The sequence below is a fragment of the Neolamprologus brichardi genome, chromosome 1 (genome assembly GCF_056152115.1).
Source record: "Neolamprologus brichardi isolate AB-2024 chromosome 1, ASM5615211v1, whole genome shotgun sequence".
NCBI classification, from domain to species: Eukaryota; Metazoa; Chordata; class Actinopteri; order Cichliformes; family Cichlidae; genus Neolamprologus; species Neolamprologus brichardi.
The window spans coordinates 11,118,988-11,144,024 of record NC_142104.1 but is presented as its reverse complement, the minus strand read 5'-3'; the positions used below and the strand labels follow the sequence as shown (position 1 = coordinate 11,144,024).

Genomic DNA, 25,037 nt, shown 5'->3' with positions numbered 1-25,037 from the left:
AGTCTATGCACCAGAAGAGATTTAGGTCGCGCAGTTTGGCTTTAGATTGAAAAAGAGTTCAAACAAGTCTATATTTTGATGTGATGCATCATTGGTTTATCATCTTTTTGTAATAAGTATTAGCACTACTGCAACAGTACTAGAAGTAGTAGAAGATGGGGACAAAAATCAGTTTTGTGTAAGTAAAGCTAATATAGAGCATCGGTCATCTAATTTAGCCAGATAAGGCAGTTTTCTAATAAAATAAATACATTAATTAATTAAAATAATTAACGCACTTTCTTTTTCTGCCTTCAAACAAACTGTATGTGAATGCAGTTGGAAGTGAATATAATTTTTAATTAGCGTAGCATTTGCTTTTCTTGTTTTCCCTAAAATAATATATATATTTTTTAGAACCTATTCAGGACAGTCAAAAAGTAACTATGACCTACTGAGACGACGCTTCATCAGAGTTCAGCTGAGCCTCTGTCACTTCCTCCTATAATGTAAGATTTAGAAATCTTTGCAGACAATTCAATTTTATGTGACCACTGGCTGCAGCACTCGCTGTCACAAGAAAGGAAATATCTTCAAGACTGGAATTTTCTCCCTTAAATCCCACAACATCTTTTCCAGTTTGTGAATGAGAAAATGAGCGCTTCACTGAAGGGCCAACCAAATAAACCCCTCTTTGGGCCTGGAGCCACTAATCTGTAATTTAATTTCAGGCGGGTGTCTGGGCTATGAGGACACACAGCAAGGTCAAGGGCTACTGTACAGAGAGATCTGCGCATTTGGGCACAACCTGGGGTTTGGTCAACAGTCTCAGCCAGCTTAAGCAAAGGACACAGTGTGTGCGCGCATGTTCCTGTGAATACCGTATGGGTATCAGTATGGTTAGGTGTGCTGGGAAGGTATTTCTGCAACACTTCTACAAGTCAGACTTGATACAAGGTAGCTATTTTATATATGACAGGAACAAACAATCACAGAGAAAATCCATTATTCAAAACAAGTAAAATGTTTGGGATGACTGAGCATCTGCAAACAGAGAGGGATTAGGCCCAAAATAGGACTGCGTCTAACTGGGAACAATTCAACATGTCAGTGTTGATCTGCATGTAAATGAAATATTTGTGTTACTTTGACCATAATTCATGTTTTACTCATTATGTAGAATAGGGTAGTCGGCAGACATATCAACTAATAGAAAAGTGGAAGGACAAATTTGAACTGCGTGGCTAATCCTGTGGGTGAAGAGAAGAAATGTCTGTAATAAACGCGACCTTGCTCTGCCTGAACGAACACTCAGTGGCCCTGGGAACTGGACCAATAATTACCAATGACCAGCCAGTTTCACCTTCTCTCTTTAATGTAAATAGGCATTCGGTTATCAAACACAGATGGCTTTGACATTCATACATGGACATACCTGTACTGCACAGGAATCTACTTAAGTACTTAAAAAAACTGCAATAAAACAACCTGCACAAGCCCTGGCCTGGGCGAGATAAAACTTTCAACACCAGCTGTAGAAGCTAGCTGTGATAGTCTGACTTCATTAAAAAAAAAATTCTTACATACAAGGCAGTCAGGTCAGTGAGGAAATCAGGGTGTATCCCATGCATCATTTGCAGTTTGTTGGAGCTTAGCTGGCATTCAATTTCAATTCCCTCAACTTACTGAACATAGGAGAGCGGCACACACTGACAGGTACAAGTTACTCCAGTGACAGACGCTAATTAGCAAGTGCAGGAGTAATGGGAGCGCCAAGTTCTCTCCCTGGCCAAGAGACAGTGATAGCAACTGAGGCAGGGTCATCTCTTTAAGTGTCTCACTTCCTATTAGACAGGAGATCTCTGGCACATGCCCCATCACTACCCATACAGAGTGATCTCAGCGACAGAGAAAGGATCCTGTCACATCCTGTAGTTCTCAAATAGAGCTTCTCTTTTGCATAGAACACAACCCACTCAACTGCATTCACTCACTCGCGTGGCCCTCCGTCGACAGAAAGGGAGGACAGGCAATAGAAAATAATGGCACATGATGTGTTTATGTGTTTTGATGGAAACTCGAGGGAAAGTCTTCGAAAGAAGATGATGGACTCGTCTTCTGCTCAGCGAGGCTTTGACATTCTGTAGGGGATGCTGGAAATAGTCTCCAGGTTGATGGATAGGTGGAGTGGGATCACCCGCCAGACTCATCTCCTCCCCCCCATCTGGCCCTGACTCCTGAAAAAAGGCACAAAAAGAAAATCGGCATCAGCCTGCTCAGTGTGGAAAAGGTGACGATCATGGCAGAACACAGAAACGAAATAACGAATGCAAATAGCGATGAGTCAACTTCACACCAAGTAAATAACAATTTTCAAAGCACTATTGTCATTATTATTATTAGTGGTAGTAATAATTTAAAAATGGCAAAGAAAGAGTCAAAAGAACCCAAGTGGATTTCACATTATTAAATAAACAGTTACACCAGTAAGAATTAGTCTTTTCAACACTGTTACAACCTACAAGCCTCTCTCTATCCTCCTCTCTGTGTCTTCCTGAACTTCCCCTTACCCGTGGCCCCCGTGGACCAACCCACTGCTAGCGCAGCGAAAGAAATTGTTCTCCCTGCATCATTAAACAGTATGAATTAACTTGGGAGGAATTTAATTATGTCACACATGACGCTCTTCTACTCGAAGCTTTTAAAGGCAGTATAGTTGCCTACACACTTAAGAGGTTCAGTTTTTAGATCCAATAGTCAATTTAGCCACATCTGCTGGACTCCTAAATAAACATATTGAAGACAGATATTTTCATTTATGTTTCCTGCTAAGATGAATGTACTCTGAGAGGGTCTAATAATCTGACTTGTGTGCTCTCTGTACCACTAAGACTTTGGCTGTCTAATCCTGTCATGAATCTACTTTTGTTTCAGATAGAATATAACTTGAAAAGTTGACTCTGTGCACTCAATAAGCAGATGTATTGTGGTGTTTGAAGCCCTCACTATAAATTTCATCACAGGAAATACAAAAATAGTCCTGTTAGCAAGCTGCTCCTACCTCCTAATTAATGCTTATTATCATCCTTTTATTATATTTTACACATGACAGCTGGTGTGATGTGGATAAATCCTAAATGAAAGCCCTAAGGGTATTGCTAACAGCTCCAAAATGTCAGAGCAACAACTGATACAGTTATAGAGACTGTCATTATGAATGATAGGAATCTTTGCAAATTGTAAAGCTTGCCACAAGAAGATCCATTTTATTTGCTCCCTGTCAGAGTGTAATCTGACTTCCTAACATATCCATCAACCAAATGAACAACAGATTTTTCAACTGATTCAAATCTGCCCTTAAAGTCTGACATACACATTCTCTGAAGATGTGTTTTTCAAAGTCATCAAAGCTTTTGAGCCCAGAGCTCAGAGGTGAAATAAAAGCACCCTTTGTTCAGTGAATATACAGCTACACCACAGTAATGTAGAATCTTACAAAAATAACAAGCTGTCCACCGGTAATCAAAAAGTAAGATCCACTTTAAATGTTTAATTAACAGCTTCTGTCTGAGAATCCAGAGGGGCCCTGGCAAGGCAACACCACTCCTGCAACCCAAACCCTGAGACACAAGGCAAGGGACAGATTCATTTACAACAGGAACCTCAGATTTACTGGGGCTACAGGAGGATATTCACTTGAATGATACAGCTGCAGAGGGGGTTCAATCTAATGATCGATTAAATCCACACTGTGCCCATTTCTTTCCTTTACAGTAAAATAAGCTCCATTTCATTTTTGTCATTGGTAACTTCTCCCTAAAAGAATAACATGAAACTTCAAGTTAATAACAAGCAACACAAGAACAATCGGAATATCTGTCAAAGACAAAGATCAGGCATTGCGCTGTGGAAGAAAACCACTGAGAATAACCTTGGAGACGAATTTGGAATAATGAGGAAGCAGCTAAACCTTGGTGATACTTAAAAGATGTTACCGGATGATAAACACATCATGACGCTTTCTTTGCACAAGAATGAATAATTATGATAGGTTAGACATCTCTGCCTTTAAAAGTACATTTATATTTATTTTTAAGTAGACACCCTAGAAGCTTATAATGTAATGATGATGCCAGGGTTACGGCAGGACAAAAACTGTATGCTGTGAAATATATTTAAATAGCAGTTACTATCATCAGTGTGGGAAGACCCACAAAAGGCTGTTATTATTAGGCTTAACCATGCATGTAAATGCGCTGCCTTCAAGTAAAGTATGAGGAATGTGACTCTAAATAAGGTACTAAAAAGTTAAGTGTTTTATTACCTCCCTCTTTTTTTTTTTTTTTGCAGCACCTTCTTTTAAAAATAAGTTGTAGAGTTAGTGACATAAGCATTACTTGAGGCAGAACTCCTAAGTCAGATTTCACCATTTATTTTAGAATGACATACATTGTCATTGACTGTCCCTGAGATCACATCCCAGAGACTGAGATTTCAATCAATCAATCTTTATTTATAAAGCACTTTTCATACAGAAATTTAGCACAAAGTGCTTTACATGGTTAAAAGCAGCTCAGCCCACCCCGCCCTACAACTCACTCCCCACACTGTCATTAACATAAACGATCATGGATACATACATACACATTCTCTCTCCCCCCCCCCCCCCCCCCCCCCCACACACACACACACACACACACACACTTAAAGAGTAAAATTGGGCCGGGCACACATGAGCCAGGTGAGGAAACACTATCACAGGGAGCCATCTGCACAGACCGCAGCCTCCAGGCTGGGCACACAGCAGTAGGGAGGCAAAGAAGCCCCCCAGCCAGGCTGAGAAGACCCACATTTAAACCATTTGAATGAAAGAAATACAATATGTACAATGAGGAGGAAGGAGATGAGTTTCAGTGTATCTGGGCAATGTAGTGTGATGAGGTGAGCACAGAGCAGGAAGAATAAAGGACTTATAAAGCAAGCTACATGGTTGGGCTTATGAGTGTGGCCCTGTCTGAACTAAAAAGAAGCACCATTAACATTAAAAATTTCTATTCTTAATTTAAAAATAATTACTAAATACTGTCAGTCCTGCATTAGAGCACCTTATGAGACAAGAAAATAAGAAAAAAAAGGGTCGGAAAGAAAGAGTGGCAGTAATAAAACCTGCCTACTAGCATCTATTAACACCTTATGTTGTCTTTGGTAGACCTGCGCAAAACCCATACTTTAAATATAAGTGCTCTAAAGTGAGCTCTAGAAGAACTGGGAAGCAAGCTGGCCATAGCTTCATACTTACAGATGAAAGAATGCTATCAATCTTCTCCCCTGGTTCTTGTCAAGAAAACAATAAGCGATAAAGGATTACATATGTGTCATATTCTCTGGAAATTGGCGCAGACAGTTACTTAACTGGAAACTGTGTTAAAAAGAGTTGCGGGCACAGGCCTGTGCTGGGACTTAAGGGGGAGGGGGGCCCTGGTCCCGTGCAGAGATAATTCAATAGATCAGAACATATAACAATGATCACTATGAATGATGGAGTAATGCAGCAGCTCTTGCTATGGGCTTTTCCACTTTATCCCAATAACAATAAGCCAGAGTGAGGTGTCTGACAGGTCATTCTGTTACCACACTGTTGTTCCAAAGCAGCAGCATATATCACACTCTAAAAATCTTACACCTTTATCAGCTCTTTTTCCTATGGTCGCGGTACCCCACCCTTAACCTCTTTCCAAAAGCAGTCTGCAGCCCCCCTGGTGTTAATTATAAGACTTTTCCCCCCAGAGCCTGGGCAAGACATGGAAGTGCATTAATCTTGATTCTTCACTTCAGTCTAAAGGATCATTTGAAGAGACTCCTGTGGTAAGCCCCAAAGGTGAGGTGACTCAGTACCAGGAGAAAGGTACAAAAAGGGGTAAAGAAACTGCCCTAGTTTATTCTGGGCGCACACTGGGACGCTGGCTACCTCAACAGGCAAGTCGATCATTTACCCTAACCACTTGTATTCTCAGTATGTTAACTTTGAGGAGTATTCAGTGTCATACAGGATGACATGCCAAGAGTCTCTTACCTGTGTTGTGATTCATTTGTTCCCTGATGCAGCATGAAGGTGACTGTCACCTTACAAGCTGAACTGAGGCGAGCTGAGAGACAGCTAAAGGGCTGTGACATGTTTACGTCAAAGATTTTAGATTCAGCTCCATTTCATTGCACACTTTAGTCCATTACGGTTGTGCATAAAGGTCAATTCCAAATGTTTTCATGGAAGATTCATATTTCCCATTTCAGTAGGTTTCCGGGTATCTTTTTGGCTCTTTAAATGACTTTTATTAACGTAGAATAAAAGTGTTTTGTGATGTGTAAAAATAGTTTGGTACTCATTTTATAGCAACAATCCATTGCTGCCTGATGCACAATTACTTATACGCCAGTGCGTTCCTGCACTGTTTTGCTGGCTGTGTCACAGACTGTTAAGTGGAAGGATGGAAATGACACGGGTAATCGGGTAATTGCTTAAAAAAACAAGCAATAAAAAAGCCTGTACGTGATAAACAATGGTCTGAACACACAGGTCATTTCTGAGGATAAGAGCAAAATGATCACTTCTAACTGACTGACAGATTGAATATTTACTCATGCACTACTATGCTGGATGCGATAGTAAAAGAATTAATGGTTCCATTAGAAGAAAAAAAAAATCTAGAACATTCTTACAACCGTGTTAACAAGTGCATTTCAACAACATCTCTTCTGTGCACTTGATTCTGAATAGCTTGCTCTTCGCATTTGATCATGGTCCTTCTTATCTCATTAACTACTCTTCTGCATTACTGAAGCAGTTAGCCTGCCGGGACGCGCATGTTTAAGCTTCCGCTGTCTAATCATGCGATTTCTCCTGTAGTTTCACAATAATGTGCACACTTCTGAAAGCTATCCATGAAAGTCATCTCGCCATCTCTCCGAGCAATATGGTTAACATATTCCCTTCACAGTGGGGGGTTTGTTCAGTGTTTAGGTTTATGCCATCTGTAAATTCTCTAGCGCTTAGCATATTCACTTTGATAACCAGCAGCATCATAAACAATACGCTGGGATCCATTTAAAAATACCGCTTTTTACAAGTGATGAGTAATTTATGTATAAAAAGTAGGTGCCAGCCAGTGTTGCTTGATATGAACTGAACATTTTCAATGTGAAACAGTTGAGGAATATTAACCGATGCTATAGCTTATTATAATTGAGTCATTCTGTCCTTGCCGTAGTGCACAGAGCCTAATAAAATAATCTCACAAGATACAAACATGTGCACACAACAGTGTCTATTATCATTATCAGCATAATAACTTTGTTGTTATTGTTGCTGCTATTTGTGTGGAGGCTTTTTTATAATCTATGCATCGATCCCATATCTCACAATCAGTGTCCATTTGGTCTGTATCCACGAATGCATCCACTTTGTGCTTGCACGTTTTTCCAACATCAACATGCTGCCGTATGCAGTCTTTCATCTGCATTATGAGTAATCTATGGTAGTTAATTGAGCCCAGAGGCAGTTGGTTTCAATGAAGGCTCCTGTGCTTTCCTGGCAAAAACAGTAGAGAAGTAACTCTCTGGAGAAGGCAGCTCTCTGTCGAGTGGCAAACAGAGCAGAACTCCTGCCGTGTTCATTAGCTGTCATTGATCAGTGATTCAGTTGCTGTGCAACTCCTACCATAGCTCACATATTACCAGTTTCATCTCCTAAAAATTAATATAAAGGTAAGAGAGCGAAGCCAGCACAGCATTTTCCTTCTTGTCTTTTATTTATTTTTTTATTTTTCACAGCACTATTTTGATGTGGATGGATGTTTGCCAAGGTTTTCAACAGCATGCAGAGATTGCTACGCAGCACACTTGTCCATTCCACAGTTTTCTGATATCAATATGAGCTACTATATTCAGTTATTGGCTTCCCTCAGAGGCTATCATCGCTGCAACCTACTCCATCACAGGAGATGTACTGTAGAATGAGGCTGCGAGGTATAAAAATGCTGATAAATGGCTGAGACAAAAGCATAAATAATGCAGAGATCAGAGATACTGGAATAGTGAGTCAAACTCTACTTCAAGATACCCCACACCTCCCTGGAGTGAGTCCAATGTAAGTGTCCTGTCTGACATGATCAGTGTCTGCTGGGCTTCACCTGCCACGTACAACACGGAATTCAAGAACCTCCTCTCTGGCTCCCCTTGCCCTTTACTACTCCTTGCTCCAAAAACCACAACATCAGAGAACTCACATCCCATCTTCTAGAGTACACCTGGCTGCAGCTAGCTTTTAAAATACACTCAGGCTAGTTTTCTGTTTTCAAATTTCACCACATCTCCCCCCTTTTCATCTTCTCATATCTTTGAAAAAGAACTCCCTATTTGCAGCACAGTATGTAGTTAAAAATCCACGATAGAGCCAAGCCGGAGCTACTACAGCATAGAAATACAACAATGAGATGTATTCTTCGCATGACAGTGCAGCGTTTAAGTGAATATATAGGGGTGAATTAAATCAATATTTCACAACACCGCCAAAGGAGCTGCAAAAGGGCCATTATGTAGTACTAATTGCACCTATAGGGCCTATCTTTAAAAAATGTAATCTGCACTCTCATTGGAATTCATCGAAAGTCCTCAGGTAGATGACCGGGATCGTCCGTGCTGCTCCTTATTTCACTGAGTTTTCTTTATTCCCTTCATGTCTCCCTTTGAATATTTATTCTCATCTCATTTGCAGCTATCTCTGGCTAGGCCAAGGTTCTGCGCAGTACCAGTGCTCATCCCCCCTTAACATGCACAAAGAATAAAAGACTTTAAATATCATTTCAAATTTTGAACAAAGACAGCAAGCAATGAAATGTAGAATTTCACCTGGGAAGCTCTAAGGTTTCTCTAGATAATGTTACTTCTAAGATATTTGCTCTTTTATGTCAGACGAGTCCATTGTACGATGTGATACATTAACTCCAACTCTCTAAGAACAATGCATCGATGTTCAACTTTTTCCTCGAAGCTTTGCTGGGAGCACCATTATTCAGTGAATATCCTTCCATAGGCAGAAATACAAAAGGGGGATTTTAAACTAAAATGACAATTGTGAAAAACTGGACTCACGGCGTTCTATGGACAAGAAGGAGATTTTGTTAAACGTTTAATAACTTTAAGGAGCTCCTTGTTGGGGGAATAAATGAAAAAACCTCTCTTTTAAATCTCACTTTAAAGAAAGAACTGTTGTTCCCCATCAATTGTATCTGACACCTTTCAATGCTGAAAATATCCTACATATAGAATTGAACTTTTATTAACAGAAAACATCTTCTGTAATTTTCAAGGACCAATAAGTTACCATAATGATCAGCACCTTATATTTACAGTGTTTACACTCTACAAAATATTGAGTGTTCTACAGATAGTAATTATCTCTACAGTCTGTGTGTGTTGCTGCTAGAAATAAAACAATAAAAGTTTGAGTTGATAAATAAAAGTCACAAATGAACACATGTAAGGCAAAGGTTTATGAAAACAAAGTGCCCCCTGACTCGAAAACGACTTAATTAAATCCAGAGCCTCGCTTTATTAAATAGAATATGCTGCACTCTGCATAAATGCATTAATCGATAGCAAAGCTGCCACACAAATATTAGAATAATTGATCCAGGATGATTCAGCAGTGGGGAGGTCTAGAGGTTTGCAGGATATTACCTTGCAATAACAGTCTTGATGAAAGTCAGTAGATGCTACAGTAATGACAAATGTCCTCTCTTTGACTCCTTCTGGCCAGACTTTATTTTGGCTAGTTACAGGAAATTACTTTCTGCACCCTCCATCATCTTCTACTCACTCTGCATGGTGCTGCTGCTTTATGGCAATGACCAATCAGGGTATAATAAAAACAAGTTGTAACTCTCCGGCTTTATAATAAAAGTATTCACACAATCGACACCAAACTGCTGGTTATTAAAGTACGAGCCAGAGGCCCAGCGAAGAACATTGTGATCTACACTTTGCTAATGTGTGATAGTAGTAAGTAAACGAGCCAACAAACTCCACTGGAACGGCTTGTCAGATGGTGGGATAGCTTAGAAAACATCCCGCCAACTGTTTGTCACACTTTTATGAGTACAACAGAGTACAACACTGTGAATGTCATCTTGTGGAGATGGTTTGAAAATTAGCCATTATCATATTTAAATTATATTGCATCCTATCCCTACACCTGCTGGTTTTTCACCCAATACTTCAGTGTGTCTGTACTGAACAATTATATACACTTAATGCAGGACAAGATTGTTAACCTTTCATACCGATCTCTTTATTGCTAATATAAGTGCTCGAGGTCCATGTGCATACTGTATCTGTACAGAGACCTCCAGGTCTGTATGTATGTAAATCTGTACACACATACAGACTTGGATAACAATTAAATGCATTAGAACTTGAATTGTAGATAACGGCAAACTTACTGTGGAATACTCTGAAAAAACAACAACAGCAAAAGTATCAGAAATTCTAAATAAAACAAGCTATGTTTCATTTTCTGGCAAAAGACAGACTCTTATCTCTCCAGCACCTCAGTGACAAAATACTTCAGTATTTGTCAAATCAAAATGAATGGACTACCTTCTAAAATGTCTCCCAACATATCAGCACCTAATATCAAAAGATCTATGTCAAACCAAAGGGGAAAATATATCTTTTCACTTACAAAAGAAAGCTTTGAAGACAAAAATATATTTTTTCCTCATAACAACTTCTGTCCTTTGTTGGTTACAGTACTGAAGCTTTCCCAAAATAGCTCTAAGGTTCTGGGCTTTTCTGGCCATGTGCTGGGTTCGGGGGGGAGAAGGCTAATATAGCCATATAGAGAAGTGCCCAGTTACCCAGCAATTTAAACACTGCAATTCAAGTACTAAGGAAAACGATATACAAGAACAATGCCCTTGTGATAATACCCAGATGACAAACAACTGCCAAAGTCCCTCAGGCTAGATAGAGAACATGAATGGATTCAGTCCAAAAGTATAAATATCCAGAGAGCATCTTTTGGGTTGGAGAATGGCAGCTAAAACAGGGAGGACAGCCCAGCTAGAAGCTCATAGGGGAATGTATCTACAATGCAGCAAAAAACAAAAACAAAAAAAGAAAGTAAAAAAGGCAGTTTCCTGCATTCCAGACAATATGGATATCATACAGACAGCCAGAGAACTCCGTGAGTTATCTGTTTACTTGTTGGGCCACTTCTTTGTGACTCTGTATAATGTGTCTGTACTGATGAGTTTCCTCTCAGTATGGTCACAATATTCCCTTGACAGTTATGTAACAATTCTCCACACGCTCTCCAGGGAGAATCCCCTCAATAATCTAGTTCACTACACTGCTTTTATGTTCACCAACTCTTGCCTTTTCCAGAGGGGTATATCTGAGTCATTCACTAATTCACAAGAGACCACAGTTCAGACTGGCCAAGTACATCGCCACTATTAAGGAAGCAATCCCATTCAGAAAGCAATACCAAGATATGCAGATCTTCAGCCATCTGCCTCGTCTTCATTTGGGGGTAAAAGTGTTGCTGTCCATGGTGCTGAAAGCCTTTTCTCCTCTTCCTTGCATAAATAGTGGCCTTTGGTTATGCATCACTTAATAAACTTCTAGTTTATTTCTTTTATATAAGCTTTAAGAAATTGAAAGACAACTGTTTATTATTCTATGCTATAAATGTTTTCTTTTATATTGCTACTTGGGGATAAATAGTTGCACTTTATTTTTAGACTTTTAATTTTCATATTATGGATGAAATCTATTTTCTAATGTGAAGACTAAATTCTCACGAGCCCTGCTGTACTTAGTATATCATGAATCCTGTGCCTTTTTACTGATTCTTCATTTTCTGTAAATACACTAATGTTGTCAGATCTACCAATCCAAAGTCAAGTCAAGTCAGCTTTATTTGTATAGCACATTTAAAAGACAACAAGTGTCGGCCAAAGTGCCAACACTTGAAAAACAGAGAAAGTGACTAGTAATCATGTGTATCTTTAATGGTGACAAAGATGTCCAGAAAGCCAGCATGATGGTACCAAAGTGTCCACTGTATGCTGATTAAAGTAGATGTGGTTAGTTTGGGTTTGTAAGAAAAGAAGCTTCTTTTATCCTGCAACACTGGGTGCACTCTTCTAAACACATTACATTCTAGATTATCCAAATATCTATAAAGAAAGCATCAACATTTTAAAATTGTCTTATTAACCTTAAGGCTCTGATTTAAAAAGAAATCAGTGCAGTCTGTTATAGCTATGTTCAGGGTGTAGCTAGCAGTTTAAATGCTTTATAATGATGACACTGAGTACATGTTTCAGATGACATCAAAAAGGAAGAGACCCTGCATAGCTCACAGCTTAATTGTTTACCATTATTAAGACTTTCACTGTGGTTTTAAGGAGTCCAGGAAATCTGTCTGCATGGCAGATGAAATTAAATAGATTCATCACATCAATCAGTGACCCTGCGATTCCAAAAATCAAAATGTCAAGACTTGTCATATTCCAGACTTTTTGCTGAATTAATGCATCCTAGCCTCATTACAGCTGCACTTACCCGTATCCTCCAGAGCATTACTACTGAGCAAGACTACCAGACAATTGTGATAAGGAGAAAAAAAAAAAGTGCGACAACTGAGCAACACATAAAAAAACAGATCTACTTAAAGACACATATACTCACCTTTATTCGCTCGACCTTAGCTTTTCAGTGATATCATTCCTGAAGGTAAGAGAAGGAAACAGTTAACAATTCTGCTCAAAATATGAAACAACTGTATGACAACTGTACAGTGGTCACTTTAGTTACTTTCTTGTCCATTGTCTTATAGACCAAAGCATTATCATAGGCTTAGTAGTTGTTATCCTGTTCCCTTCTTCAGTAGCACCCCTCTGCTCCATCTTTGTGCACCAACCTTGCCATGGCTAACAGGAAGCAGAGGGCACAGCGCTTTATTTAATTAGTCACAGCAGCTGAGTGCTCATGTGGAACCAAACAGGGGAGGCAGATTGGGGTAGTGAGATGGATAGGCACTCTCCCACTGGGTCTTGGCTGTGCTGTCAGAAGAACGCAGATTACATGACAGAAGAGGGATTGGTATAAGGTGGGTGGGTATGGCAGGAGGATGCAAATGGCACTTGTACAGGGGGATTCATCCCAGAAAAAAAGAAGAAGATTGCTGTCACTCCTAAAGCAGTCTTATTCTTTCACAAAAAACCCAAAACATAAACTCTTACTTACATGTACTGTTACATTTATCTAAGCCGTGGAACTAGGGATCTGTTTTTGTGATGCACAACAGTGAGCAGTTTGGCTGCTTTTATTAACTGTGACAACGCTCATTATTCCAAATGATTTAGGACCTGTTCTTTCTTACTCTTCTGACAATGTTCAGGTGGCCTTTTCCTTACAGACCAACAGATAACCTCTAAGACACCGCAGAAGTTGTTTGTTGTGAAACACATTCTTGATGAATTTCTAAACTCAAACAACTTGCAATTCACTTTTGTAAATGCGGATTTTTCAACTTACGTGTACTGAATATATTAAATAATGAGTAAGCATACAGGAAATAATGCAACCATTTGTATATAATTAGAAGATTATATGTGATGAGAGGACTACATGATTCATGTGGTGTGAGGCTTATAATTCCATTATCATCGAATCAGTGTTACTTGGCCTTTAACCCTGAAGAGCTGCCTCAGGGTTTACCCATGCTGAAAACACAACTGTAAACATGTAGGTTACTGTATGTTGATGAAACAGCAAAGAACATGAATGCAGTACTTGTATAATTGTGCGCAACTACTAAGCAGTGGTGTGCAGGGAGCTCTTTTAATTAGCGCTCTTGAAGACATTCAGTGACCCACATCTAATAATGAAGGCAACATGAATGTTCTATTTACATATCTTTACTCAGTAATGTGTGACCGTTGGGAGAGCTCAGTGGTGGAGATTCTGGTGCCAATGAAAAGGGAGGGCATGTCAAGCAGAGCTGCCTGAGGCTACCTTCCAAGGCCTTCTCAATCTGAACTGCAGCAATGTGAAATGGTATGTTAGCGGCCTGCAGGTCTGTCAAAGTGGGTTATGTTATAAGGAAACTGTGTGCAACTTTTAAATAAGGCTTCGACTTGTAATACCATGTAGTCCAAGAAGTCAATTCCAAAAGCCCCCCCCCCTGATTTAGACCATTACAATTATTGTATCACAATACACACACTGGCAAAACTACTGAGGCCCATCAGATCTTTTACTTCTTCATAAAACATTGAAAAGCCCATATCTCAGAAAACACCTAAAATATTTATTTTTGTTAACATCAATATTTTCTTGCAACTAGCCTTCCACTAAACCTCTTGTTGGTGTCTTGCTAAGTTTGCTGGTCGGTTAATATCACCGAAAGCAGCTCAACAGAACAGCATCAAACAAATAAGAACACCTGATTTTTTTTTTTTTTTTTATCCGCCCCAAAAAACAACCAATCAAAAAAAATATTACTGCTTGTGGTTATCTAATTTTTTACATTGCAAATTAAGATTGATTAAAAACTACTTGCTTACTCAATAGACAAGACGTTAAGGTAATCCATAAAGCGTGGCTGTCCTTGTTTCTGTTTGGAGTCACCATCTTGAAGCCTTAGTCAGTCAGCTGTTTCAAATTATCACAATATCTAAGGTGACAAAGTGAATCTTTAACATGAGTTCAGTAACTGTCATTCTTCTTTTAAGTGGTGGTCTTGGCACAAAGTTGCTAAGAGAAGAGTGAGTGAGAAAAGATGGTGGGACTTCCTTCTGTCATCACCTTTACAGGGCTTGCTATTCCCTAACCTTACACCTTCACAGAACCTTGCCTCAGTTAAAAGGGGTCAATAAAACCCTTTTTCAAATTCTGCTTCCTTTTAAAGGAGTATGTCAAATTGTTATTTTCCAATGATTCTTTGTCCGTGAAAGAACTGGGTCACTGACTGGCACTCTCTTTCAGGGCCTTGTTGCTAAGGCCTGACTCCTTGGAGTCCAGGCTTATGGAGACAGGGTAGTGCACACAAACTGAAGTCAGGTTCTGACAGGAGTTGCACTTGCATGACTGCGGCCTTCTCTAAATAGCACATCATGCTGAGATTACTGAACACATTTCTGAGCGGAGGTAAGGGATGAAGGCAGCTAGAACTGTATGCACTGCACGTATCTGCATGTGAATGGGCACTGGTGTAAACCACTGCTTCTGTCTGTGTGCTGCGGGTGTGTTCCTTTGCTTCTGACTGTGTGTTTGTGTGTGAAAAGGTTGCTGCTGGCTTTAGCCCCTAGAAATACATCCAGAATTTGAGCTCCACTGTTTGTTAAACATTATTTGCCTCTGCTGTAAAGGCAACAAAGGGATTCTATCCCACTGCAAATGAATGAGTCCAGGTCTCTAGTTATCGCTGGTTATTGTTCCAATCAGGCTGGCTTTGAAAGGGGAGGCGCGCTTTCCTTTGGACAGCTCATTAAGATAACACACAAACGTGGCTCCCCATCATCCTGGGTTTATTAAAGTGGGCCTCATTTCAGCTCCTTTGTCTTATGCAAGAACCTCTGCCTTTGTCAGCGCAATTGGAGCCAGATGGCAAAACAAAGCTGGCTGTCTGGATTGCTTAGAGAGCTATCTCTGAAGACAGAGCCATTAGCTTGACTTCACAAGCTCACCGCCTACTATGTCCACCTGGATAAACCAGGTGTGCAGACGATGACGAGAAGCAGTAAGACCAAGGGTGGCCTCAAGTTGTGCTCTTGTCACTGCAATACATGCATGCATACTACAGTCTCTCGACTCTGCTATCCTTTACTCAGGCCCTTTGGCTAAAGCTGAGCTATTAAGTCTCGCTAGTTGCGGGATGGCTGACCCTGCTCCTGGCTGCACAGATCTCTGAAACATTCATGAGAGAGGCAGTAGAGAATAAAAGCCACTGTCCCTCTTCACTCAAAGACTCTCCTTCACCTCTCAGCTTATTAAAATCACATGGTATTAGACTTGGGTGTTCACAGAAAGGCTAAATAATTCAATCAGAATAAAGAAGGAGTCAAATGAATAACTCTAATGACATTAACGCTTGAGGGAGAACTGCTCAGGGCTGTGAGGGGTAGTTACTGAGGCTAGGCAGCCAGAAGAAACTTGCTCTGCTTGCTAATGGCAAAATTAATTCTGAACTCAGAAGGTCATATTAATACTAAGCAAAATATCACAGCACTCTATTCAAGGGAAAAAAAGGCAAACATGACAGTATTTTTCTTTTCATTCACTAGCACACTAGAAAAGGCAAGGATAAATACTGAAGAAACCTGCACCTCTGGTTCAATGTGATGGTACATCTCGAAAGTTTACTAATTAACACGACATGTAAACAAGTCTGAAGTTTTACAGTGTTTGTGCCACTACTTCTTCCCACTTCTCAGACTAACTTCAACGGTACTTTACATTTACTGCTAATGAGCAAATATTAACATAACATGCTAATATGCTAAACTAAGACAGTGAAGATCCTCAATACAAGGAGGAAAGAAAGAAAGTGCAGCAACAATCATGTCACTGTGGTCTCTAGAAATAGTAGAAAATTACTCTTGCACCACTCTGTATTTTCACTGCTGTCAGTGCTGAACTTTACATGATTTGTATAGAAAGCAGTGAGTGCAAAAAAAGAAGAAAGAAAAGATTCTGTGGACACAGACAGTGTTACATTGCAAATAAGTCTTTTTTTTTTAATCGTCTAATTTTTGTCACTGTTTCTGGTTTTGATTGGTGCTTACTGTCCTGCATTGTTAATTAATATATTTGAGTTAATTTCTATTGTCCAAAGTTTTGAATTTCTGATTTGATCTTTTTATAAGTTTTATAAGTGTTTTGAATCCTTTTTTCATTGGTATTCTAGTATGCTGACCTATAGTTACCATGGTATATTGCCATGGTAACCGCCTACTGACCTATCAGTTCTCCAGAAAATAGCGTCAACATTCCTGAAAGATCCCTTGGACCTCTGCGGGGTGAGAAGGTTTTTGCATTTCCGTCATGAGTATCATTCGTGAATATCAGGAATGGTTTATAAAATTTGAAGATTTAGAAAATGTATAAATTCTGTTCTACTTGATATTAATCTGCTGCTAAATTTCTTTTAAACTGCTGGAGTTGTACCTACTAGAAAACAGGACACATGCCAAGAATCCAGGTTCGAAATTCATTTTATTTTGATCTGTATTTAAATTAAAGTGATTTCCACATTTCCTTACTTAGGGCTAGTAATCTTTAATGTTTAAATGTATCCCGTTTAAAGTTTCAAAGCTCTAATGTGCAGATGTCATGCTAGAAATAAACAGTAACATAGAGAGCGCACTCAGCAATAAAATAATTACGTTGAATTATCGAGTCAACTGAGTTGATAGCTAGCTTCGTGTGACCGCTTACCCTGACTGCAAATGTTAGCATAAGTACATTTGGATAATGTAAAGATACCCTGAATTTGTTGAACTCGCTTTATAGTACAGGGACTCAGTCCTCCCCGTATCCTATGTCATATTTGTTTAACCCTTCTGTGTAACCCGTAAGCTTAATTTAGGCATCTGCTGGATATCTATGTGCTAATTTATGCAGTATCTGGAAACTCCTTTTATCGGTACACCGCAGCCTTCGTGGTATGTGTCGACCCAACTTGTAGAATAATTCCTGCATTAGTGTGCGATGTCCTGCCGTTTATCCCTCGTGTTTTCTGGTACCTCCCAGCTTTTCAGTTTTTGGTTTTGTTTTGATTTTCTGTGTCATGTTTCTATTTTGATAAACCTTGATAAAGCTTGTCCTTCCTATTCTGCCTTGTTCTGCATTTGAGTCCTCCACTTCCACACTACAATCCACACAGCTACATTGTGACATTTTTAGTATATTGGCATCAGAACACACTATTCACATTTTCAGTAAAAGGTGTTTGCAGTTAAAGAATGTGACATGAGTTTCAGAATACACGGGTGCTCTGAAGTGCCTGCGCCGCCTGTGATGGACTGTAAACAATAATAGAGAAATGCATGACTACTGCTGGCTTCAGTTCCAACAACATAGCTACCAGCAGTAGTGCTGAGGCCAATCTATGTGAAGATTCGAGGGCAAAAATTCTGACTGAAAACTCTCACATTTCAGTCAGATCATCAGCTAAACTGGCAATCACTTTGAAAGAACACTAATGAGCCTGTATTGGGTGACTGATGACAACAGGAAATAATTACCAATGAAAATGAGCCAACAGCCAAACAAGTTTCTAAACAGCTGTTTTACATTTGTAATCTTTTACTTTATGACGCAATGCGGTAAAGTCGTAAAACACACAAATGCATGTTTTTTCTAGACTTGTGAAAGTAAGGTGTGTGTGATTCTATAGTGGTAAACAGTAACTGTTTTTATTTGGTAAATGGTAGTGTAAGATGATGTTCTACTGGAAAAGAAGACCTCAGAGCACCTTATTTAAACAAGTGCAAGAAGTTTGTTTTTTATTCTTTTGACACATCTGCTTGCAAGCTGATTAGCATTTCAATTGCAAGCATGTTTTTTATCATATTAGCATGCATCTTTCTCTGCCTTAGTACTACCCAAAACAACTGCTAGTGTGTGTGTAGATGGTACAGCTCTGACCAGCTCCTATTCCATGAAAAATTCTAAATAATAAGTAAACATCTTTAGGCTATTGGCCCATTGGATACATTTAAAGAAATAGTGGCGTGGAGACTGCTAGAAGTGTGTATTTATTTTGCTAGACATCATAAAATTCAAGGCAACTTATTTCAAGTGACAACAATATGCCCAACACATTTCAGCCAGGATTCAATTGCAAAATCAATTTGCCTTGATAAAAAGGATAATTTAAATGCAGGACACGGCAGCACTATTGTTGGCATTTTGAGAAACTTGAAACTTGTGGAACTTGTTACCATTAAATTTACAGACAAGATAAATTTTACTTTTATAGCTGTAGCTTTGGGGGGTATGTATAATGTAAAACAGCTTGTTGGCATCACTAAATTAGTGTGCCCGTCTCCCTCTCCCTGCCTCAAACACTTACACACACAGACGTACACACACAGACGTACACACACACACACACAGTGGAAGAGTTATGCCACCGGGTTGCTGTGTTGAATGGATTTGATGCTTGGAGCTGGTCTTGTTTCTCACACGCACTCATGCTTCATCAGCGCTCACTCACACTTCAGTAAACAAACTTAACATTCAGTTACTTGTGCTGTTGAGTCCCTACAAACCTGACACCTGCACTTCGTGTTAAAGAAGCTAGACTAAACTGTGGGGGATTTTTGCATTATTTAATATTTTTGCAACTTGAAAGCCCTGCACTGTAAGTAAAGAAACCCATATGTCAGGAAAACATACGCTTCTAGATCAAACCACATATCCAAAGTGTTGCATTTGTAAAGAATTGATTGCCTTGTTTACCAGCTTGGCTGGGTTGACTAATCCAATTAATACGGAACAAATTCTTTCTGTTTTTTTGCTACCTTGCCTGGTACTGACAGTGTTTGCATGCATGTATGCATGATTGCATTTAAAGTATTTAAACATATTTAAACATTTTGATACAAGCTAAAAGATGTCAAGCTTTAAAAAAGCTATTTTCAACCACATCTCTTCTCTGACCATTTGAAAAGCTGAAACTTGACCAGGTGTGTATTTGGCTGACCTGTCTTTGACTCCTCTTCTTCTTCCAGCACCTTGGCTTCTTCAGCTGTGGGAAGACAGAGGAGCCATTATCAGTGGAAGCAACAGTACAAAGGCAGGCGCACAATGTAGTCACTTCATCATAAGCCTGTGGTGAGCTGATCCTTCCCAGCTCAAAGGACACGCTGTGATGACAGAGCTATATGACGATGACGCTCCAAACAATAGTACCCCCACTACATCACACGCAAGCGCGCACACAGACACACACACAAAGAGTCATATCTACCCCTTAACCTCCTATCCAGCTCTCTCACAAAGACAGTAATCACATTAGGCTTTAGCTGTGGGCTCTCTGAAAACCACTGTCAATGGAGTAAGGGAGCCCGGTGATGACTGTCACACTTTATACACATGTGGCATACGTGTACACACACACACACACACACACACACACACAGGCTAAAAATAGCCTGGGACAAAGCATCCGAGCACCAGATATGAATTCTGTGACACCATTCTCACTGCAATCAGACTCAAGATCCACTCTTTAGCGTGTGATACATGAGATTAAACTGCTGGTTGAACAAAACTAAATGTCAAGGAAACACAATTCAGATGTTTATATTCCAGCGCATTTGTCTGACTTTCCTGGACTCTGACAGCAGGGACTATAATCCTCTAGGGAAATTAAGCAAAATCCGTATTATTACAGCAGCAGAACGTGTTGAGTTTCCAGATTCAAACAGCCTGTATCTAAGTCTTCCCACACCATATTCCTTAGTTTATCCTCCACTGTGTTATGATGTATTTGTAAACGTATTACACTCATTGACACATGTGCCATATATTATCACATATTTTCGTTAATCGGACCAGGTTTGGGCTTAAAGCTGAGTTGAAGATTTTGGGAAGGGTTTAGTGCCCTCAGCAGACATATTTTTAGCAACTTTAAACTAAAAAAGCAATATAATCCATAATGTTACCACATGAGCCTGTTTAAATTCACGTCTTTATTCAGCACCTCCAAGTTTGACCAGTCCTAAAAAATGGAAGCAGTCGAAATACCTTGAGGGACAAGACTTTGATAGGAGAGTAAGGTCCGTTTAAAAGCCACCTTAACGTCAGGGTGAAGACGAGGCCAACCACAGAGAAGGGGTGAAAACTGTCTCCCTTGGACACTGAATGTTACAATTTTATACCCCTACTGGCAGTATTCCAAATGCGTGGGGGTAACAAAGAGGGCGGCTATGGCTTAAGTGCAAAAGCTGTCCGAAAACACATAAAAGTAGAAAGAGTCAGGGGACAGAGATTGCTGTTCATTGAAGCTAGTAGAATGTTAATGTTCCTCTTCAACCTGCCATCTGTCCCTGTGCTTCTGAATTTCTTTAAATACTGCTGTGCCATCATGAATGATTCACATGTAAGCAAAAGAGAAAGGCCACAGTTAGAACCCTATAGTACTAGAAATACACTCATTAGTGGCTTAATTAATTCATTCTTGGACCCTAGAAGCAGCAGAGGCTTATTCTTATAAACCCTTTGTGCATATTAAAACACACAAGACTTAATGGCAGCTGCGTTTGTGCTGGTAGGGTTTTCAATCTCCCTTTGAAAATGAGTGCTGGATGACAAAAATCAAGCTATTTTGCCCATTTAAAAAAAATAACCATTTTGCTAGTATTTTGGTAAGAGATTTAACGAACGCCTGTTTTAATGTGATTTTTACATACACCTGGAACAAAATAATTTTGTTATTTCAAAAGCTTGAAAGCTTTTTGGCATGGGGTATTCCTGTTTTTTGTGCCCAACCGTTAACCCCAGTAAAACATGTGCACCACTGTGCTACAGCCCCACAGGGAAAACACTGACTCCCTTCTGACTTTCATCTCTCACACGGGGGAGCTCTGTCCCGTGTCCCTTACAGATGATCCCAAGTGTAGGCTTGATTAAATCACACGCTTATGTGAATGTAAATTATGCTTTAGAGAAATGGATCAGTGGCCCCTGCTAGCATATCTCAGACACATAGTCATAGTAATTATGTAAAGAGGCCAAAGAGAAGTATGAATGAAAAATACAATATGGGAGAGGGCCGAGCCGTGCTGGCGTTGAGGCAACTCTGCCTCTGGAAGGGAGCTTTCACTTCCAGCTGCAATACCACAAGCAGCTCAGCTCTGTTATGATACATATTCTAGTGCCCCACATACATTATGACAGGGAAGAAAAATGACTTGCTCACTTCTCCACTTTTACTGACCCTTCCACCCTCGATACCCAGACACAGTGAAAAGGAGTGTCAACTTCAATCTGACCATATCCGGAAATACCATTAAAAGATAAGACAACCACAATTAAGTTGCATATCCCTGCTTCCTATTCTCCCCACAGCTCTGGATATATGCGTACCAATCCTATTTTAAGCCACTCAACATCTGTATTCACAGAGTATCACTTTATCAGGAGTATAAAACTTTGCATGATATGTGAATAAGTCAGCATTCCCACTTTTCAGATCGGTGCTCGGAAAAATACATTTTAATAAGGTGGGCAGTGGATGACCACACAATCAATCCTGCCTTCAGTGGTAAGGCTGCAGGCGAGACAAACAGATCATCTTCCAGCCCACTGAAGAAAGGGGTCCCACAACCCCTAGGAGGCCTTTGCCCGTGGGAGGAACTGCATTATATTTTTCTCTTTCCATTTCATTTGATTTCATATGTTCCATGGAGCTATTTACTCTGAGTCTGTGTCACTTCCATATTTATTTTTAAACCTCTGGGCCTTGGTGCAGACACTGGCTGACCTTTATTTAAATGTCTCCTCCACTCTGAGCAGATCTCATTACAGCAGAGCTGGTGGCTTTGCACTATCTATCTCATTTCAAAACTTTTTCTCTGTGCACTTGCGGCGATCCTTGGCTATTCCGCAACGCTAATTACCAGAGCCTAGTAATGATGTTCCTCTCAGCTGAAGATATGTGTCCCACCATCCGAGATCCTGCCTATATGCATTAACCAGAACTCCCTCTGGATTCTCACAGTTCCTTGAGCAGTTAACATCTCATCTCTGCTTTCTCCTCTATCTCTCTCACTCTCATTGTGCCTCCCACGTGATCTAGGCGACACATTGGAGTACTGCATCATCTACCGGGCCAATATGTGAAGAGTTTAATGAATCATCCAACATTTTAATGAAGGCCCTGAGAAGGCTTGAAAATGCTTGAGAGCACCACTGGTTAACATCCATTATTCAGTAAGCCCTTGGATTATGTAGTAAGCAAACATAGTCCAAAAACTAAAATATCAAAATAGACGACATAATATTATGACTTTATTTTATTTTTTGTGGGGGATAAAAGCTGCCACTGCTCTAAGATTAATATTTCATATTTCCTAATGAAAGCAAGGCAGCCTTAAAACCTTCTTTTATCCAACCTTGAGGACTCAACGCAGAATTTGAAGAGGTCATCACCCATGAAATGTGAGAATATACACTGGTGTTGCATGTGCACAGCCATCTCTCCATTTCCCCCACCTTCTCTCTTGGCCTCCTCGCAGCTCTCCTTGATCTTCCTGCGGCAGACAGCAGCCAGGGCAATGAGCAGCACCAGCAGACATACAGCCAGGCCAACAGTTACCCACAGAGCCACCGGAGGGAACGCAATGTTCTGACCTGAAGCAGAAAGGGCAGAGGGAGAAAGAGCCTCATTATTCACTCTTGCAGTGCTAAAATAAGAGTGCAACTGTCACTGCTGTATCCATCACCATTATCGTGCTATTTGACAATTTTGCTGTTAGAGTTCCTTGCCATAAAGAATCTGAATTACCAAGCCTGCAGAAGTACTAAAGCAAAACACGATGACACAGATGATGATTATTGCCATCATCATCAACACTGTCACACTGACTCCACGTTAGGTTTGACTTTCAGAAACACTGGGACTGTCAGAGAAAATAGATATTACTGGGAAAATTTGCTTGATGTGAACAGTAAGAGCTTCTTTACTACTGTCCAATTAAGACACTTGAGCCTTTCAATTGAGCCCAGATGGCAGATAGTTTACCAGTCACACAAGACTGTGTTGTCGTTTCAAACAGCACTGGCACCGCTTTCAGAGGTTGCTGGCACTAACTATCCCACTCCCTACCTTCTGCTACACATTGGTCAGATGTGACAAGTTTTGATGATTTCAATACTCTATAACTTCCTGATGTACCCAGTCAATGACTAGTTCTGAGTTTTGAGATGTACAACAAGCCAGAAGATTCTCAATTGTAGTTGCCAAAATTTAGTTCATGTTTGTTTTGGTTTTTTTGCTATACATATGCCCATACGTTAAATACAGGTTTGTAACCATAAAATGCTTTCACTTCACATCACTTTTCAGAAATTATCCATCAAAATTGGTGACAGTATCCTGGCTAACTGGAAACTGATGAGGACAAATAAAAAACTGGTCAACGGGACAACAAAAAGATATCAGACACAGCCAAATTTCCCTGGGGTATTCAAACTGAACAGAGGGAGAAGGAAACAGCAGAGCCACTAAATAGCTGCGAGCCTGGCTGTAGCACAAACAAGCCTCCTTCAGAGAATGCCCACTCGGGGCTAAAAAAAAAAAAGAAAGAAAGAAAGAAAACAAATGCTGAAAAAATGACTGGCATTGGACAAACGCAACAGTGAAGCATGTGTAAAGACTTGGCATCAGAAATGAAGACAGGCAAGCTAAAATATAAACCAGCCAAGATGGAAGGCTAATACTGGCATTTAATCTCCGAAGGAAATCCATTAAAAAAGTAAACACCAAAACAAAACAAAACAAAACAAAACAAAAAAACATTATCCTGTAAAACAAGTGTACTTGATATTAAAAAATAGATTCAGTTGATATGGCAACATTATTTGGTCAGTTTGCTGGCTTACTATATTATTAGATGGAGTTGTGTGGCATTTATTGTACAAAAATGACTCCTAATGACTTCAGGAAAGAGGCCAGTTAACGTTTTACAACAATAACTGGAGGGATTTCTTTAAGTCTGTACACATATTCATCCTTTAACTCTTTTGTGAATGCCACACTCACATCAAATTCTCAGTTTGTACAACATTTTGGTTTACTGACAAAAAAACCCCCTGCAAAATGACTATTCACCTTCACTGTGAACATATTAGCACGCTGATGTTAGCATCTAACATGGTGCACCGCTTCACTTACAGCCTGCTTTGTTATTTCTGCTCGACTTTAAAAAATTTTTTAAAAAAAGATTCACGCTTTGATATCATTCTAAATTAAGAGAGCA

At 39.8% G+C, this 25,037-nt stretch overlaps 1 protein-coding gene across 2 annotated transcripts in view; it reads right to left on the bottom strand.

The window, feature by feature from the left end:
- Positions 1–1,336: 1,336 nt before the first annotated feature.
- The window catches only part of cd276 (CD276 molecule), a 64,791-nt gene continuing 41,090 nt past the window's right edge, over positions 1,337–25,037 (bottom strand). Inside the window, exons 5-8 of one of the 2 annotated variants that reach the window (XM_006779816.2) lie at positions 23,272–23,409; positions 19,757–19,801; positions 12,733–12,771; positions 1,337–2,216 (exon numbers count right to left, since the gene is read on the bottom strand). In XM_006779816.2, coding sequence (XP_006779879.1) covers positions 12,749–12,771; positions 19,757–19,801; positions 23,272–23,409 — 206 coding nt within the window. In that variant the 3' untranslated portion in view covers positions 1,337–2,216; positions 12,733–12,748. The remainder of the gene's footprint in view (positions 2,217–12,732; positions 12,772–19,756; positions 19,802–23,271; positions 23,410–25,037) is intronic. The other variant, XM_006779817.2, reaches the window with a different exon arrangement.